At 34.0% G+C, this 20,740-nt stretch overlaps 1 protein-coding gene across 1 annotated transcript in view; it reads right to left on the bottom strand.

The window, feature by feature from the left end:
* LOC133330258 (dedicator of cytokinesis protein 1) overlaps positions 1-20,740 on the bottom strand; it is a 91,992-nt gene that overhangs the window by 48,273 nt on the left and 22,979 nt on the right. Inside the window, exon 2 of the mRNA XM_061538716.1 lies at positions 1,898-2,030. Within this exon, the coding sequence (XP_061394700.1) occupies positions 1,898-2,030 (133 nt within the window). The remainder of the gene's footprint in view (positions 1-1,897; positions 2,031-20,740) is intronic.

The following is a 20,740-nucleotide window of genomic DNA, read 5'->3' as shown; positions in this document are numbered from 1 at the left end:
CTTAAAGCTCCGATAGACTTTTAAAAAAAATCCAAGCTTATAGCTCACTTCGATCTTTAAAAATATTAATTAAAAAATCCACGCCTAGAATGCTTTGGCAGGCCTTTAAAAATATTATTTTAAAAATCATGTTTAAAGCTCTGATCGGCCTTAAAAAAACCACGCTTAAAGCTCATTTGGGTCATTAAAAGTATTATTTGAAAAATCCACGTTTAAAGTTTTGACAGGCTTTTAAAAATATTATTTTAAAAATCTTCGCTTAAAGCTCTGATCGGTCTTTAAAAATATTATTAAACAATTCCACGCCTAAATCTCCAAGAGACCTTTAAAAATATTCTTATAAAGAAATCGGGCTTAAAGCTCCTTTAAATATGTAAGCATTAAACCTTTTCTAAAAATATTATTTAAAAATAGAAGCTTAAAGCTCGGAACCGCCTTAGAAGATATTGTTTACAAAAATAATAGATTTCAGCTTTTATAAAACGTTTAAATTATTAATTTAAAATATCTACGATTAGATCTTTTGTAATATTAACAAAAAATACAGGCTAGAACATCAATTTTTTAAATAAGATTTAAAAAGTCCATACTTAAAGCTCTGAAAGACCTTTAAAAATATTCTTAAAAAAAATACACACCTAAAGCTGTGAATTGTCTTAATATTATTTAAAAAATTCCAAACTGAATGCTTCGATCGGCCCTTGAAAATATTCTTACAAAACCTCCACACCTAAAGCTCTGACAGACCTTTAAAACTAATCCTAACCAGTGAGCGGAGCAGTATAGTCGGACGGAGCCGACCATATGATACCCAGGGCCCAGGGGGCCCGGGCCCCCCCCCCCCCCCGAAATGAATTTTTTTCACGGTAAATTTATGTTTGAAACAGCGATTTTTTTCATTTTGTACTACTACGGACGGACACACATGTCTAGATCGACTCAGCTAGTCGGAATATGATGATCGGTATACTTAAAGGTGGGTCTAGGACCAATATTTCGCGGCGTTACAAACTCTTGGGTCTGCACAAAGCTATAATACCCTGACAACATAGTTGTCTAGGGTATAAAAGTACCAATGCTCTGGTCAGCCTTTCAAAATATTTTTTTTTTTTAACAAATTCAAGAAATCGAAAAAAAATAATAAAAAAAAAACTTTCGAAATTTTAGCTTGAAGATCGGCTCAGATCGGCCTTTAAAATTTGTATGAAAAAATTTCAAACTTAAAGTCCCGATCCTTTTGAAAATGTTATTTAAAAACCCATGCTGAAAGCTTTGATAGACCTTGTAAATTATTATTTTAAAAGGCCATGCTGAAAGCTCTGACAGACCTTAAGGTTTTATTTAAAATCCCCAAGCTTAAAGCTCTAAACAGCTTTAAAAATATTATTTCAAAAGCTGAATTCAGGATAGTCCCTTATAACCATCAACAGCTATATCTAGGATAGCTGTCCTAGCTATAGCTAGGATAGCTTTTGAAAAAAATATTCGGATAGTCCTTCAAAAAATCATTAAAAAATCTATTTTTTTTTGTTTTTTTTTTTTCTTTTCCAAATCTATAAAAATAACCATATTTTTTAAAATCCCCATTATTTTTTGATTACCAAAAAATGATACGGCAACCCTGTTTGCCAACAATTAATTCTAACCCGCAGTATTACGTATTGGATTTATTTGCCCTCTTCAATTTATTTTGGATTTATTTCCACTAAATATATTGAGATACACATGTACGTATGTACACATATAAATGTGTGTATTATACGGGTTGGTGTGTGCATGCGAAAGTGTTTTAATTATGAGAAAGTATTTGTTAGTGATTACTTTCACGATGCACCTTCCACAACAACTTCTACTTCTTCGTCTTACCACCTCCCATTGTGTGTCGGTCTATCAATACATTGTAGCAATGAGGCAAACTTGACGAAGTGATAGCTCAACGTCACCACGACCACTGCCACCATTCACTCCAAAGATTTGTTCGATGCGCCTCATGGCGACAGGAGACATCATGTTGGAGGTGCTGTTGGTTGCTGGGACAGCATATCAAAATAAAATGTCACCGAGTTTTTTCTTTCATGTTCACGATGGAACACAAGTGAAAGATTTATAATTGCAGACTGAGCTTTCTACGAAAAAAAAAACTATTTTGCAGCAGGAACACATGGGCCTTATGTAATGCATTAAAAACTGAACAAGATATACTCTTCCAAAAATTACGATTTTTTCTTCTGAACTCAGAATGTTTGAATTGTGTGCCAATTAATATTTTATCGGTTACTGTAGAATTTTTGTCGTTCCGATTTCACTCCCTCAGCCAACAAAATGGCATATTAAATAATAATTATTCACCTGTGTGTAAACCATGTATTTAATTTAAGCTCCCACCCAATTATCCCTTACTAAAAATGAATGAACACACACACACATGATTATATTTACATATATGTATATATACACATGTGATTGTGTAAATATTTACTTTTCCGAGTCTTATTTACAAAAGAAAACCACAGCAAATCTCAGCAGTGATGATTGATGGCTGAGACAAACTGACAGACGACTTCGCTACTGCGGTTTTGATTGGATAAAAATATAAATCCGCTGAATACAAACAAACAAACAAACAAAAAATGAAAACATAGGCAGACGACCGGCGACTGGGTCGGTTTTTTTGCTGACGAATCTAAGACGAGAATGACAGCCAACCTCGAATCGACTTGGCGATAGACAAGCAAGGCAAGTGGCAAATGCTAACGTATCTAGCCGCCACAACAAGCTTAGGGAGTTGAGTATGACTAAATTTATTAGATTTTTTGCAACAACAACAATTACTTGAGAAAAAATAAATTTCAAAAAATATACATATATTTTAAGAACTAGTGTAGGTATAAACTCGGTCCATTGGAGATTTTATCATGGATTTGACAAAACTTATCAAGAATATATTTTAAAGGCCTATCAGAGCTTTAAGGTATTATTTTTTGAAGAATATATTCTAAAAGTCGACCAAAGTGGAAGCTTATGTTTTAATAGAAAAAAATAAGGATCAATATTTTAAAAGTTCTATCATCATTTAAATTTATCAGAGCTTTAAGCACAGAGTTGTAAAGAATATATATTAAAGATCGAACTGAGCTTTTAGTGTATGAATATAACTTAAAGATGAATCAGAGCTTTTATCCTGAATTTTTTTAAAGGTCGATTAGAGCTTTAAGCGTGGTTTTTATAAGTCTATTTTTAAAAGGTATATCGAAGATTTAAAAATGGGATTTTGTTAAGGCCGATCAGAGCTTTAGGCATGTTTTTTTAAATAATAAGAGCTTTAAGAGTGGATTTCACTGGTCGATTTTTAGAAAGGTCTATCGTAGCCTTAAAACTGGATTTTTAAAGACCGATCAGAGCTTTAAGCGTGGATTTTTTTACGAATTCTTATAATGAAGAATATATTTAAAGACCTATCAGAGCTTTAAGATGGATTTTAAAGGAAATGTAGACATGCCGATCAGAGCTTTAAGCGTGATTTTTTCAAATAATATTTATAAAGGCCGATCATAGCTTTTAGCGTGGATTTTTAAAAGAAGTGGTGTAAAGGGGCATTCAGAGCTTTAAGTGTGAATTTTGTGAAGGACGATCCTAGCTTTAAACGTGTATTTTATAAGTCGATTTTTAAAAGGCCGGTCTGAGCTTTAAGCATGGATTTTTAAAAGGTCTATCGTAGCTTTAATAGTTTTTTTTGAAAGACAAATCAAAGCTTCTTTTCAAGAATTTTTGTAAATGTTGATCAGAGCTTTGATGGTGGATTTTACAAGTCGATTTTATAAGGCTGATTAGAGCTATAGCTTGGACTTTATATCTCGTTTTTTAAGAGCTTTAAGCTTGGATTTTCAAACAATTTCCCTAAAGGACAATAAGAACTTTAAGTGTAGATTTTTTTAACTAATATATTTAAAGGCTGATGAAAGCTTTAAGCGTGGATTTATAAAAATATATGTTAGTAAAGGACAATCACAGCTTTAAGCATGGATTTAAAACAAAAATATGTTCATAAGGGTCGATCAAAGCTTTAAGCGTGAATTTTTTAAATATATATTTTCGTAAGGGTCGATCAAAGATTTAAGCGTGGATTGTTAAATACTCTTCTTTAAAGGTCGATCATAGCTTTTAGCTTGTATTTAGTAGATTTTTAAAAGACCGGTCAGAGCTTTGAATGTGTATTTTATAAACCGATTTTTAAAAGGCCAGTCAGAGCTTTGAGAGTGGTTCTTGTTGAAGGCCGATCACAAATTGAACAGTTGATTTTTTTAAGAATTTTTTATAAAAACTGGTAAGAGCTTTAAGAGTGTTTTTTTCAACTCGATTTTAAAAAGGTCTATCGTAGCTTAAAAAGAGGATATTTCAAAGGTCGATCGGAGCTTAAAGATGTAGTTTTTTAAAGAATTTTTGTAAAGGCCGATCAGAGGTTTAAAAGCTTTAATGGTCGATTTTTAAAAGGTCTATTGTAGATTTAAAAAACGGATTTTTGAAAGGTCGATCATAGATTAAAGCATGGATTTCTAATTAATAATTTTAAATGTCAATCAGAGCTTTGGTTACAGTTTTTTTAAACAATATTTTTTAAAGACCGATCAAAGCATTAAGCTTGGATATTATAAGTCGATTTTTAAAGGTACTTGAATAGTGGATTTTTCAAAGGCCAGTAAACGCTTTAAACCTTTTTTAAAGAATATTTTTAAGGCATATTAGCGCTTTAATCGTAGATTTCACAAGTCAATTTTTAAAAGGTCTTTCGTAGCTTTAAGATTGGAATTTGGAAGGATTCAATAACATATTGCAAAAGCCGATCAGAGCTTTAAGAGTGGATTTTAAAGGTCGATCAGATTTTTTTAAAAGTATTTTCGTAAGGGACAATCAAAGATTTAAGTGTAGATTTTATAAAAAATATGTTTAAAGGCCGATCTTTTTTAATCGAGTTGACCACTTTTAAAGAAGTTTTTGCATAGACCGATCAGACATTAAGGGCATTTTTTTTTTAAATTATGTATTTTAAAGTCTATCGGAGAGGTTTTTTTTCAAGAATATGTGTAAAACCCGATAAGATTTTTAAATATGGATTTTTAATATATATATTTTAAAGAACATTTTTATGGACTTCCTCATAATCGATTTTTTGAAAAGGACAGTATCTTAGGGAATATCTAAGCGATGATTTATTTTTTAAATATTATTGCACAGCTACCACCTAGGCCTTAGTACTGAAAAATATTAAAAATTTGTATGGTAGGTCATTTCAAACATAAAAATCATGATAGGCCCCCCTTAACTGGCTACCTAACATTAATAAAACGAACACCAAAATCGTAATAATAAAAATTTTCTAAATTCCCATAAAACGAAGTCACACACACGAAGCGCGTAACAATGCCATTTGTCGTCACTTGAAACGCATAACAACAACAACAGCATATTTTTTGGTTTGTGACATTAATTTTTGCATTTATGATTTAATACACGAGCTGCTACCCTACCTGACAGCAGCTCCTCTAACTCGCACTCCATTTACGGTGGAGTGGTGGCACCATAACTCATAAAACTCAACAACAACAGCTCAAACGCCTCGAAACGCGTCAGCAGCTATTCAAACACATAAAAAGTGAATTTGAAAAACAAAAGCAAACTCGTGTCTAGCCATTTTTGGCGGTTGGGCACCGGGACGACACTGAATGGAGTCAAGTGGCTGGCTGTTGATGGTAATGGTCGTTACACATGTATGACATTTGTTGTTGCTGCTGGAAACATAATTACAACAATGTTTGACGACAACAACAACAAAGTCAACATTGTCATCATCTCTCTATCATGGTTGACGACCATGGAAGGCAGGCTGTAACCAACCAGGCGGCATCAAATGTCAACGGTAGCGAAGTCATGGACGTGAAGCATGAAAATAGTAGCTATTCAGAGGACCATAAAATTAACTTCGAAGGGTAAACATCCTTTATGAATTAAAATAAACAAAATAGAAAAAAAATCAAAGAAAAAACAATAAGAAACATAAATGGATTATGAACAAAAGCCTATAAATAGCACAGGGTGTTATCAAAAGGGAGAGATAGAAAAATACCCCTTAGAATTAAATTCTAAAATATATAGGACCTTAAAAATCTCGAAAATGCCTCTTCAGAAAATAGGTATTTAATTTCAAAACTACATGTCAGAGCAATCCTCATCATGTGTAGGTCGGAAAATTAATTGGAAGCTATACTTAAAAAAGAGGATTTTTGAAAGGCCTCATATTGGCCTTTAAGAGTCATTTTTTAACGAATTTTTAAGGGCCAATCAGAGCTTTAATCGTGGATTTAAAAAAAAAAATCTTATAAAGACAGATCGATTTTCAAGCTTGAGCTTTTTTAAAAGAATTTTCGTAAAGGACAATCAAAGGTCGATCAGAACTTGGATTTTAGAAGTCGATTTATAAAGGGTCTATCTTAGTTTTAGGAGTTGCTTTTTAAAGTCCAATCGGAGCTTAAAGCGGAATTTTTTTTAAAGAATTTTCGAAAAGGACTTTCAGAGCTGTAAGCGCGGATTTTATAAGACGATTTATAAAAGGCCGATCAGAGCTTATAGCATAGATTTTATAGCTTAAAGAGAGGAATTTTAAAGGTCAATCAGAGTTTTAATCTCAGATTTCATAAATTAATTTTTAAAACGTCAATCGTAGCTTGAATAGTTGATTTTATATCGGTCTTTATAAAATCAACTATTCAACTAGATTTATGAAATCTTTAAGAGTGTTATTTTTTTCAAATCGATTTTTATTTCTTCAGAAATCATCCTTTAGAAATCTGATAGTCCTTCATAAAATATATCCGTTCAAATAATTTATTGTAGGCTAGAAAGTCAGCCACAAAATATATATAGAAAAATTACGTGAATTTATTTGAAAAATTCAAGCTGTGATTAAGGTCGAAACGTCGTTAAAGTTCTGATAGACCCTCAAAAAATATTATTTAAAAGTAAAGCTCTGATAGACCTTAAAATGTTCATTAAAAAAAAAAAAAACTTTGAAAAACTTAAAAATGTTCTTTAAAAATAAAGCTCTGATAGACCTTAAAATGTTCTTTAAAAATGCACGACTATAGCTCTAATAGACCTTAAAAATATTCTTTAAAAATCAACATCTAAAGCTCCGATAAAATATTCTTAAAAAAATCACGCCTATAGATCTAATAGACCTCAAACATAATCTTAAAAAAATCAACATCTAAAGCCGAAAGCTCTGCTAGACCTTGAAAAAATATTCTTCAAAAAATCCTCGCCAAAAGCTCTGCTAGACCTTGAAAAAATATTCTTCAAAAAATTCTCGCCAAAAGCTCTGCTAGTCCTTGAAAAAATATTCTTTAAAAAATCCACGCCTAAAGCTCTGCTGGACCTTGAAAAAATATTCCTTAAAAAATCCACCCCTAAAACTCTGCTAGACCATGAAAAAATGCTTTAAAAATTGAAAAAATCTACGCTCATAGCTACTTCAGAAAATATATTAAAAAATCAAGCTTTTACCTCTAATAGTCCCCCAGAAAATATGTTTAAAAAATCCACACATAAGAAGACCTACAGAAATTTTTTCTTGAAACATCGCCGATTTAAACTCTGATAGACCTTTAAAAATATATAAAAATCACACCGAAAACTGTGATAGAACTTAAAAGAAATCCGCCATAAGAGCTCTGATACCCAATTCAAACATATTCTTGAAAAAATCCTCGCTCATAGTATTGCAGGTCTGATAGTCCTTCAGAATATATATTTAAAAAAGGACGCGTATAGCTCTGATAAACCTCTAAAAATTTTGAAAAAAAATCACGCTTAAAGCTCTGACGGACCTTCAATAAATACACGCATTAATCTCAGACTTACCTCCATAAATTATTCTTTAAAAAATCCACGCTGAAAAGCTCGCCTATATCTCTGATAGATTTTTAGAATTTTTTTTAAAATTCCTCTTTGATTTAGACATATTATTTTCGATTTTGTAAAAGAATATTTCGTATTCTCTTCGTGTGTGGAGAACCTCTATATTTTTTGCTAAAACTTTCATTTTTTTTGAATCGTCTCCACCACACTCCGTATTTAGGCCCATGACAGTTGTTTAGTTTCCCACAAAACGTTCGCAGAATGTCAATGAGAATGTCTTACAACAACAACAAAATAGTAGTTGTTGCTGTTAATAAATTTCAGTTGTTGGCGCTTATGTCAATTTGTTTCTTCTTTATTTGATTTTGTTTTTGTAATTCTCTTTTGATTTTCATTTTCGTTATTTGCGCGCCTATAAAACTTTAAAATTTATTTCCGTTTTCCCATTGAGTTTTGTTGTTGTTGCAAGTTGTCGTTATTGTTGGTTTTTATTATAATAAGGCACCCGGTCTTTTGCATTGGCATGTCATGTCATGTAAAGAAGAAGAAGAAGAAACAATAATAACAACAAAACAATATATAAATACAACTGATTTCCTGTTGGTATTCCCCGGGTTCCCTCTTTTTTACCAACGATTTCTTCCGTTCGATTTTTTTTTCAGCCACACCCAATTAAATGCAACAAAACCCAAACACGCACAGCAACAAATAACCAATTATAATTGCCTGCATTATTGGTTAATTTGTTGTTGTAATTGCATCCAACTTGTTGCATCTACCACGAAACAAATAGTCAATAAAGTGAACTGACTGTGAATGGTACAATACACCCTGCCTCAAGTTTTTGCCTCAACCCTTTCCTGCTTTGTTTTTTTTCTCCCGATTGCTTTTCCCCCTGCTAATTGGTTGCATTTGAAAAAAAAACAACAAAACTCAAAATAATAATTCCGATCAACATCTTCATTGACCCATAACATTCGAACATTTGAAGGTTCGTTCCGGTTGTAACGTTATTTTGTTGTTGTATTTGTTTTTTTTTTTTTGTTTCCATTTGTGAATGACATTTTATGCTCGTGGTGCATTGTTCGTTCGTTCAGTCGGCCGATCGATCGATCGTTCGATACAGTTAATGATTGTTATAATTAAACGGGTAGGGTATGGGACATGAATTGAAACTATTTCCGTTTTCGTTTGAAAATTTCAAATTTGTAATCAGATCGAATAATTTTTTTATATCCCCACTTTCCTATCCTATGTTTGATTGACATTAAGCGGCTTACGGATGAAGAATGAGGGTCACAAACGTTTTAGTGATTGAAGAGATAAAAATACCTGCTGAGGTTTGTTGTCAAATATTTTCTTTTTTAATTCATGTCCGGGCTTGGAGATTTTAATGCAAAAATCGGAAGGGAAAATATCTTGGGCACCACTGTCGGTAAATTCCTTGACTCCATGAAGAATGAGGTTGATTGACCAGATTCAAGCATCTCGATATACACAAGGCCACTTGGATTTCTCCCGATCGAACAACGAGAAATCAAATCGATCATGTTTTGATAGACGGAAGGCATTTATCCAGTGTTTTAGACGTCCGATCGATCCGAGGAGCGAATATCGTCTTAATGTAGCTGCAAAGGATCGATCTAACACAACACAGAAACTCGACGTCGAAAAGCTGCAAACACAACAGATAGCAGAATTCTACTCCGCTCAACTTACCCACTTGCTTGACGTAAGCACTCCTTGTCCCGATAATAATATAGAAACACAATGGCAACGAATTGCCCACTCCCTTCAAACTGCAGTAAAAGCAACAATTGGGTACCAAAGACCACCATCAAGAAATCCGTGGTACGATGCGATGGAGAACTATCGAGAGAAAATGAGAGAGGAGAAACGTATTTTCAGAAAAAAGAAGAAGAAGCAAAAAACGTGAGCGTGAGGAAATCGAGGGGTACAGGAGTTAGAATGAAGTCCGAAAAAACTACCAATGGGTAAAACACCAAACCGAAGGCTTTGGTGCAGGCACATCCTTCTGTAGAGATGAAGAAGGAGACCTGGTGACAGATACAGACAACGTGTTGAGGATCTGGAAGGAGCATTTTGAAAAGCTTCTGGTATCAAAAAGTGGCGGTGAAGAGGATACCCCAGAACCAATAAGAGATGGCGGTATAGAGTGTATACCACATAGGCAAGATGAAGTCAGAATAGCAAACAATCGGCTGAAGAACAATGAAGCAGCAAGTGCCGATGGGTTACAAGCCGAACTATTCAAGACTGGTGGTCAGATGCTGGTAAGGAGCATGCACCAGCTGATTGGTACAATTTGGCTAGAGGAATGCATGCCCAATGATTGAAAACTCAGCATCCTGGGTCCCGTGCACAAAAGAGAAGACAAGACGATATGAGCGAACTTTAGAGGATAAGTCTCCTTCCCATCGCATATAAAGTGCTATCCAGTGCGCTGTGTGAACGATTGAAGCCAATTGTCAATGACATCATTGGACAAAACCAATGCGTCTTCAGACCTGGCAAATCCACCATTGACCAGATTTTCACTCTGCGTCAAATCCTGGAAAAGACCCACGAAAAACACATCGACATATACCACCAATTCGTCGACTATAAAGCCGCATTCGACAGTCCTATCCGTTCAGTGATGTTTAAAGCCATGCCATTCCTGCAAAATTAATACGGCTATACAGGATAACTTTAAGTGGCACAAAGTCTGCAGTTAAAGTTAAAGGAAATGACCTATCGGAGCACTTCAATATCGAACGAGGATTCAGACAAGGTGACAGTTTGTCGTGTCATCTTTTTAACATCCTACTGGAAAAGGTCATACACTCTGTACACCAAACAACACCAGTTACTCGCCTACGCCGATGACATCGACATAATGGGTCGAACAATGAGAGCGGTAACAGCCACCTTTGAACAAATCGGAAAGGAGTCTGCCAAAGTGGGTCTGGCAGTAAACGGCGAGAAGACCAAGCTGATGGTATCAACGCGCAAGACGTCCAGTAGACTCGGACCAACTGTGGAACTTGAGAACTACAGCTTCGAGCTAGTCAAAGATTTCATATACCTTGGTACCGCCATAAACAAAACGAATGACATCAGTTTTGAAATTCGGAGAAGGAAAGTGATGGCCAACAACAGATGCTACTATGGTCTGAGTAACTCATAAGCAAGGCCACCTCCCGCCAGACACAAAATCACACTCTACAAGACGCTGATACTATCCGTGCTGTTATATAGATCTGAAGCATGAGTACTTGCGCAAGCAGATGAGTCAGCTCTTGGAGTGTTTGAGAGAAAATTTCTCCGAAAGATCTATGGGCCGATCTGCGTTGATCGTGAATATCGCCGTCGAATGAACCATGAATTGTACCAGCTATTCTCGGACATCGACATTGTTAGACGTATGGAGCTGCAGTGACTACGTTGGCTAGGTCATGTTGTGAGAATGAATGAAGATGCCCCAGGCCAGAAGGCATATAAAAACGAACAACACAGAAGGGGAAGACCATACGAGAGGCCTTTTTAACCACGCCTATAGTTGAGGCTTTAAACATGTTTTCTTTTTTAATCCACGTCTATAGTTGGGGCTTTTCAAAATATATTTTTTTAAATATATATTTTTTTAAAATCCTCTCTTAATTAGTATTCGAAAAAAATAATAAATATAGAATTTGTATTCTTACGCTTCTGTTCGCCATAAACCAAATTAATTGTGTCGACTTACCTAAAATAAAAAAGAAAATAAAATTAATATATAGAATGTTATTATCAAATATATGGGCAATATTGCCAATTTTTTAACATAGCTGAAGCGGAGGTTCACCCCTTTATAACTCGGGAACTACTTAAGTATAAGAAAAAAAGTGAATAGTTTTGGGTTAATTGATCTGTCGTTGCAAACTGCTCATGATATTGAACTCCAAACTTTATTTTAGTGGATGTTGTGTCTACTTTAATGTAAAAAAATGTGTAAAAACAGGTTGAGGCGAACCAGTTTTTTTATGTTCTCTATCGATTTGTGACTAAGCCACACATTGCACGGCCTTCGTGTCAAAATAAAACTAGAAGCCAACAAAATGGGGACTACGCCCCTTATGTATCATTTTTCAAAATTTTAACTGCATCTACCTTTAAATGATGCTGACATTTTGAAGCTCGATTTTGAGTGTTTTTTGAATTTTAGTTCTAGCTTTAATACGCGAATAGGAATTTCTAAAAATCTATTATAAAATTAATGTAGTCGCGAATCTGAGAAATTTGATATATATTTTATGTATGTAGTATGCACAGCTTCAGAGTAATACTCATCCGAAGGTGGAAATTTTGTGCGATCAAATTTCTAAAAAACCTATTTTTCTGGCTAAATTTTTAGATCTGTCAACTGAATGATATGGGTACCCGCGATCAATAAGGTTTTTTACGTTTCCGATGATATAAAATCTTCTTCGTGAAAATCCATCTACTAGAACGGCGGGAACTGGCCTTCCAAAAACACGAAATTTGGCAAAAAATGTTTTTGAAAATATCGCGGATTTATTTGCGTTTTCTGTGTATCATTTCCGCTTCAATAAATGACCTCATACGGATTTTGATCTTTTTCGAAAAGAGAACTTTAAAAACTTCAGCCGAAAGAGAGATGTACGCAATTTATCTCAAAAATAGATTGTGCTGGCACATCCATGGTTCTTAATGGACCACATTGAAATGGTATAGATCGATGTATTTTTTTAGGGTGCACACCGAAATCGGATGCGCGTTAATGGCATATGGAGTTTTCGGAAATTATTCGCGTTTTACGATTTTTTGGGTACTTCAATATAACGTGCGACACATCTTAGCCGTCAAATGAAATTTCGCAAAATATATATGGATTGGAAGATAAACTTCAGTACTTCCTGAAAACCGCATGCGCATCAAATGATTTTGAGAATTACGCTATTTAGACGCAATTTATCTCAAAAATAGTGTGAGGTGGCACATCCATGGTTCTTAATGGACCACATTGAAATCGGTATTGATCGATGTATTTTTTTAGGGTGCACACCGAAATCGGATGCGCGTTAATGGCAAATGGAGTTTTCGGAAATTATTCGCGTTTTACGATTTTTTGGGCACTTCAATGTAATGTGTGGCACATCTTAGCCGTCAAATGAAATTTCGCAAAATATATATGGATTGGAAGATAAACTTCAGTACTTCCTGGAAATCGCATGCGCATCAAATGATTTTGGGAATTACGCGATTTACACGCAATTTAAAATGTATATTTCATAATATTATTTTATTTTAAGATTTATTCCTATTTATAGAATTCTAAGATTTATCGGAAGGGTCTTGATATAATCCGCAAGGCGTATACGTATACACAAAAAGTGATTATTATTATATATGTCAATTTTTCGGCGAAATTCGGGTAAAATAGCAGAATAACCCCAACATTTTTTTCTGAAATTTCTTGTATACAATTAAAAAAATAAATATGATGACATTATTTTTTCGAACCAAAAACAAATATTTTTCCTCAATATCTTGTTTTGTTGTCGCTGTGATTTAGAAACCGCTACACGGACTTGAGTGATTTTGATATCATTTGATCCATCATGGTGTTAAGATTATGTAGATATTTTTAAATTAATTTTTAGGTGTGTGTATGTTATTAATATAATGAAAATATTTACGTAATCTCCTATATTTTCATTATTTTTCTCATATTTCGCGAAGATGTGCAACTTTTTCGCGATTTTTATAATATATTCATATTCTTATTTTACGGAGGAAGATATATATCAACGTTTTTGGTCAATATAATAAACGGCGTAATTTTAAGATTTTTTTCTTATGCCCAAAATTAAAACCTCGATAACTTTTGTGCGCATCAACCAAAAATTTGATCGCGAACGGTTTCGGAGTCAGAACATTTTTCTCTATATGTGTACCAAAAATCATTGATGTGCCATAAAAACAAAAAAGCTGATTTTTTGAAAATGGAATATTAAAAAATTGGCAATATTGCCCATATATTATTTTTAAATATGTTTATTAAATCTAATTTAAAAAATCTTAGAAAACAGGCATAATCAAGCCCCCGCCTTATTCCTCGATTGAAACCTTCACCTTCAAAACACACCTTCAAATTTCTCTCCAATTTATATCTAAACGCAAACAATTTGCTATTTTCTTTCCATTGAATTTTAAAATTAAACTAATTCTAATTTTTCCGATTCATTTCAATGGAAATTAAAATCAACAAACAATTGCCTACGTCAGAAACAAAATTCATGTTTTCATTATTAATTAAATATTAAATTTCGCAGAAAAATGATTTTAATCGGCCAGCTAGCCAGCCAGCCAAATGCGCTAATTTATCGACGAAGAAAATTGGGAGTAGGAGGAGAAGCAGAGAAAATGCATTCAAATCTAAAAGCCAGTGAGTGAGTAAACAATTTGATTTCATTTGAATGCATAATTTTCGAATCGATTGCGATAATTCACAATCGATTTATGTATTTCACTTTAGACTGGAGAACGACGACGAACAGCAAACAATATTTTTTCTAATTATAGCTAAATGCATACAACGATTGATTTTGTGATTTTGAAATCTGGCACCCAATCTCCTTTCCTGCCTCTAGATGTCTCTCTTCAATATTGAATTGAATGGCCAATGCAAAGATTTGCCGTCAATGGGTACTGCCATAGATAACCAATTCAACTTGTTTGTCATTTTTTGTTTCTGAGTTATTTCGAAATCATTGTTCACAATCAATTAGGCATAGGAATTGAATGAAAATTGAAATGACTTTTTATGATTGGTTTTTTTTGTGTTCAATTGAATATGCCGCCTGAGATTGAAAATGAGCATTAGATCTGAGATGAGATTAGGGATTTAGAAACTATTTTTTTTAAATGCAGACCTTAATAGAGGCCTTAAGAAATATTTTTAAAAATCCACGCCCATAGTAGAGGTCTGAAAACATATATTTTAAAAATCCATGCCCCTAGTAGTGACTTGAAAATATTTTTAAAAATCCACGCCTAATATAGTGTTGAAATTAATTTTCTAATATATTCCACCGATAAAACACACAGTTTTAATTCGGGGTTTGTCAAACTTTATTTACACAAACTTTTCACTTATCAACTGAGACGACAACAATACTTTACAGACTCAGAGCTCGACACTTTACAACTGAGAGCTTTACTTTATTACTGAGAGCACGATCAGTGCTGCCAGTTAAATTTCATGAAAAATCGTCAATTTTTCAGAAAAAAATCGGCATAATCGGCATTTGTATTTTTAAAAATCGGCAAAAAATCGGCAGCATATAATTTATAAATAAATTCATATTTTTTTGGTTAAATGTTTTTTGTTTTTGAATGGGCCAGTAAGTCGCATTTTCCCGAACTAGCTTTCAACTGCACGTTGCACAATTTACCAAAGAAAAAAATGTTCCTCATTTCTGCCCAACACTCCGTATCAGAGTCAATCCATTGTGATTTCTGCTTACGTCATGTGTGTTGTTCCTGCTGGACACTTGATGCACAACGATTCTCCTCGTCTGTGTTGTTTTCTATGAAAAATCAACAAATCAACACATGTATCTTAGACACTATTGGTCTGTTCCCGTACTGCAAAAATCTACTCGGAGTAAAAAATAGTAGATTCTTGCAGTACGGGAACAGACCATATTTAAGTAAATACCTTTTAGTTTTGTCAGGTATTTATCCATATTTATAATTAAATAAATTAACTTTATAGAATACACCACCAATTTGATACGTGTGCGCACTTTTTATTCGTTTATTTTTAATTTTGCCTTATTCGATACAATGCTGACAAAAAATGCAGATATCTAAGCCATTGAAAACGGCTGCGGCGAGTCGCCGATAGTTATAATGATGTAAAGCTGCCAATTTTATATGTTTGTATGGTAACGCCGTATTAAATTAAAAAAGTTAGACAATTTGTGTCGATTGTTGAAATATCGGCAATTCTGAGGCAAAAATCGGAAATTTTTAGAGTGAAAAATCGTCAAAATGCCGATAAATCGGCAAATATGGCAGCCCTGAGCACGATACTTTACAACTGAGCGAAACTTTATAACTGAGACAACAATTCTCTGTTAATTCTTCTTTTATTTACTCGTTGCTCATTCTAGATTATTCTGATGACTACTCAATATACATCTCTATTCAAAGTAACTATTAATTACATTTACATCTTATTGTAATTGATCAACTTAGGGATCACTAAGTACCATTAACACTAGAACGCCGAAGGCAGTCATTTTGACCGTTTTCCAGTTTCAAGTACAAAAGCAACTGTGCATTTAACGACAAGATATGAAAAAAGATCCGTCAATTGATCCCAAAATAATTCGTTTTTTTTTTTTTTTTTGTTTGAATACAAAATGGAAAAGCCCGTATGATGAAATATTTGTAACAGAATTACCAATAGCTTCCATAATATTTTGTTATAAATTGCATCAGATAGCTGTCACATATTTCTGTAACAATTTATTATACCATCACCTTATCAAATGCAATGCAAATCAATTTTCATAATAAACCAAACATAACCTCAACTATTTATTATGGTTATAAACATAATATCGATATTTATGGCTATAAACATATAAAATATAGAAATGCACAAAATTAAATGATTTATTTCTTGTTGAATTTTTCGTATTTGGAATTTCTTTAAGTAAAGTCTAAAATTTTATTAAAACCGAAGCTGTTGAATGCATTTTTTTTACCCAAAAAAGTGTTTATAATTTCTACCTTATCGGTAATGCCATACTAGTACTTCTCCATTGTATTTTGCCGCCTTTTAAACAAACAATAATAAATAATAATTTTTATTGTTACAACGTCATTTATGTTATTTTACAAATTGACTTTTTGTTATTATTGATTTTTTGCTGTTATTGTATTTAATAGAAATATAAAAAATGTAAGTGCAAGCATTTCCCAAAATTGCCGGCTGCTCCCACTCAATTTAAGGTAAGAACGATAATAAAAAAATTAATAAAAACAAATTGAAAAATAAAAAAACAACAACCACAAATAATAGCTGAACATCGGTTGATGGCTGAGTGTGGTCACATAAATATATGTACATATGTACATAAAATATATATGGACACATAAATGCATGCATGTCATCGTATAGCTATCTATATAAGTATTTAAAAAGCAAAATTTAAAAATAAATTTGAATTTGTCATCGTTCGAGTGTAAAGAAAGACGACGCGCATTTATGTCAGTACGTAATAAATTCTATTATGCACTTCCTTCGTTTATGGTAATATTTTTTCTTCGACCCTCCATATTTTGAGTTGGTGAATAACTTAATACTCATAAAGACCTTTAGAATTATGAAAAATGAAAAGAAAACCAAGGGACCCATAAAAAGGGAATACAATAGAGTTGTGTCGTTCCATGACCAACTAATTCAAAATAAATATTCAGCAAAAGAAACGATCGGAACTAGGTACAGCTCTTTTGAGCTTCAGCTTTCATTTGCTTCAGTTGGTCAGTTCTCTTCTCGTAATTTTTTTACACAAAGAGTGTTTAAAATTTCTACCTTATCGGTAATGTCATACTACTGCTAGGAAGAAGGAGGCTCACAAAAGGAAATTTAATAGAGTTGTCGTACAGGTACGAGCTTGTTCAAAGAAAATTTTCTGCAAACGAAACGATCGGAACTAGGTGCAGTTCTTTTGAGCATCAAATTTCATTTGCTTCAGTCGTTCAGTTATGATCGCGTTCAAAAAAGCAAGAGCAAACCAAAAGGCTCACAAAATGAAATTTAATAAAGCTGTGTCATTCGAGTGCGAACTTGTTCACAGGAACTATTCCGCAAACGAAACGATTGGATCTAGTTCAAGCCCTTTTGAGCATCAAGTTTCATTTGCTGCTCTTTTTAATTTCTGTTCTCGTTCAAAAAAGGAAGAGCAAACCAAGAGGCTTACTAAATGAAATATAATAGTGCTGTGTCATTCGAGTGCGACCTTGTTCAAAGGAACTATTCCGCAAAAGAAACGATTGGAACTACGCCCGGCTTTTTTGAGCATCAAGTTTTATTTTCTTCAATCGGTCAGTTCTCTTCTCGTTCATAAAAGGAAGAGCAAACCAAGAGTCTTATAAAATGAAATTTAATAAAGTTATGTCATTCCGTAACGAACTAGTTCAATTGAACTATTCAACAAATTATACCATCAGTACTATGTTCAGCCCTTTCGTTCACTAGTTCCTTTTTTGTTGCAATCGTTCAGTTGGAAGAGCAAACAAAGAGTCTCACAAAATGAAATTTAATAGAGTTCTGACATTCGGTTACGAACTTGATCAAACGAAATATTATGCAAAAGAAACGATTGGAGCTAGTTCCAGCAATTTTGAGCATCAAGTTTCATTTATTTCAGTCCTTTAGTTCTCTTCGGGTTCTAAAAAGGAAGAGCAAACCAAGAGGCCTATAAAATGGAATTTAATAGAATTGTGTCGTTCTGTAACGAACTAGTTCAAAGGAACTATTCAACAAATGACACCATCTGTACTATGTTCGACTCTATCGTTCAGTTTCGGAAAGTTTTCTTCATCACCTGAAATATGCGTATGTGGCTTCTATGTTTGATCCTCCCGAAACGAACTATTCAGTTAAAGAAACCATACGAACTAGTTCAGTATGCAAACTATGCAAATATGGCTTAGACGTAAGTTGTGTCATCTCGGAACGATCTAGATTATTGGAAATTGTACTGAATTAATGCAAAAACTGTCGGAAATAGCATCAAATTTTAGAATAAGTTTAGATTTGTTCGAAATGATCACCTTTTGTACGAATTATGGCCTTCAAACTGCCAATGAAACCCTCACACGCTACTCTGCGGTATTTTGGTCCATTCCCGGCGTAACGCTTGCTTGAGGTGATCGAAACTTTGGTATTTTTTAGTGAAAACCTTGCATTCCAAAATACTCCAGACACAATAGTCCAACGGATTTAGTATCCGGAGAATTTGGTGGCCATTGTGCGCTGGAAATGAAGCGAGGAACCTCATTTTGTAACCATTCTTGGGTGGCGCGTGCTAAGTGCGATGGTCCTGAGTCCTGTCGGAGAGCACCATCAGCTGTTATGGCGGCTATCACCATGGCCGGCGCTTCAGTTTTGGTGGCCAACCGAAGGTTGGCTGACCTCTTTGGCAGGTAAACACGATCATTTTGTTTGTTTACAAACTGCTGGACAGCGGAGTTTTCTCATCGGAGAAAACCAAATTCGATAGTTCACTACTGTCGGTCAAGCGAAGCAACTCATTAGCTCTTTTGAGTCTATTTTCTTTCTGTTACGGCGTAAGTTCTTGTACTTTTTGGAATTTCAATGGCTTCACCCCGAGCTCATTTTTCAATATTTGCCGAATTGAATATTGCGATATGTTCAGCTCACGAGCCATCTTTCGGCCACTGCGACGCGGGGTTCGATCAAGTCGCTTCTTTACTTTTCGATCCATTTCTGCTGATGTTGCTGTTTTCTTCCGTCCACTTACTTGACGTCGGGCTATGCTACCAGTATCACGGTAACGAGCGATGGTACGAGACACAAAATATTTATTCACATTTGCATTTGTAGCTTATGGACCTTTCAAAAGAACTGTGCGGATTTGTAGAGATATGCTGGAGACTGCAGAATTTTTTTTCTTACACTAAACAAAAAGATCATAAGGTCTCTTCATTACTAAGACACCTCGGAAGACTTCTGTAATTTCGAAGTAGACATTTTTTGCTGTTCAGAGATCTCGGAGAATTTCGTTATCCAAAAGCCTTCAGAGGTATATTCGAATAACAATTTCATATTTTGGATTCAGCAAAATATGAAATAACAGCTGATAAAACATCTGTTCAACAGCTGATCTAGCGTGTGATGAGAATTAGGGATCTACAGATGCGTGTATCGATAACATACGATTGCATTACAATACTTCAATTGATATGCCACTTAGTTCAGAGGATTTTTGTTGCAACAATGAATTCTATCGGCATTCCAAAGGCTTTAGTAGGTCATAGACCTTTAAAAAAATCTGGAAGGTCGTATGTTGCTTAGAAAAATACAAAAATTCTCTTCAAAATATTCTGAAAAATAGTCAGCATCATGTAAATATGAATATCGGTTCTAAAGTTCTGAATGTGAATATTATTTATGTTACCACTTCATTTCAAATCCTAAAATGTTTCATTTCTTCACCCTAATCTATCAAAAATTATCCGCAACTAAACCACTTAATAAAGATATATTGTACTTATGTTGTCTATCATGAAAGCTCCCCTTGTTCATTTATTTGCCCAACAATTTCTTATCTCGATTTTGCCTCATAAACATTTACGAACCGAGAGGATTGCCACACACTCCCTCGACAAATTTTACGCAATGTTGGCAAAACATTTTGATTTTTATCAACGAAAAATTTAAGTGAAGCACAATTAAATCTAGCAGAGAGATAAGACGAAGAAGGAGAAGCATTGCAAAAGAGGCCTGCACTTACAGTCAAGATAATTTTCTCCAACTTCAATTACTCCGTGAAGCATAAATCTCTGCTGTAATTGTCGAAAACAAATGCCGATCACATCTTAGATATCTATGTCAATTGCTTGTCATTTGGCAATAGCAAAAAAGACGTCAATTCGGCATTTCATTTCGTTTTATTAGATGTCAATTGTCTTCTTAATTTTTATTTCTATATATCTGTTAATGTGTCAAGTGGGGGTGTAGTCCCCCAAATCGATTTTACTCTCACTCGTCCGATTGCTTTCT

Source organism: Musca vetustissima, unplaced genomic scaffold (genome assembly GCF_032173495.1).
Source record: "Musca vetustissima isolate MV318-11 ecotype Yass unplaced genomic scaffold, APGP_CSIRO_Mvet_v1 utg6823, whole genome shotgun sequence".
Taxonomy (NCBI): Eukaryota; Metazoa; Arthropoda; class Insecta; order Diptera; family Muscidae; genus Musca; species Musca vetustissima.
Note: the sequence above shows the minus strand (reverse complement) of the source record. Positions and strands in the feature narration are given on the sequence as shown.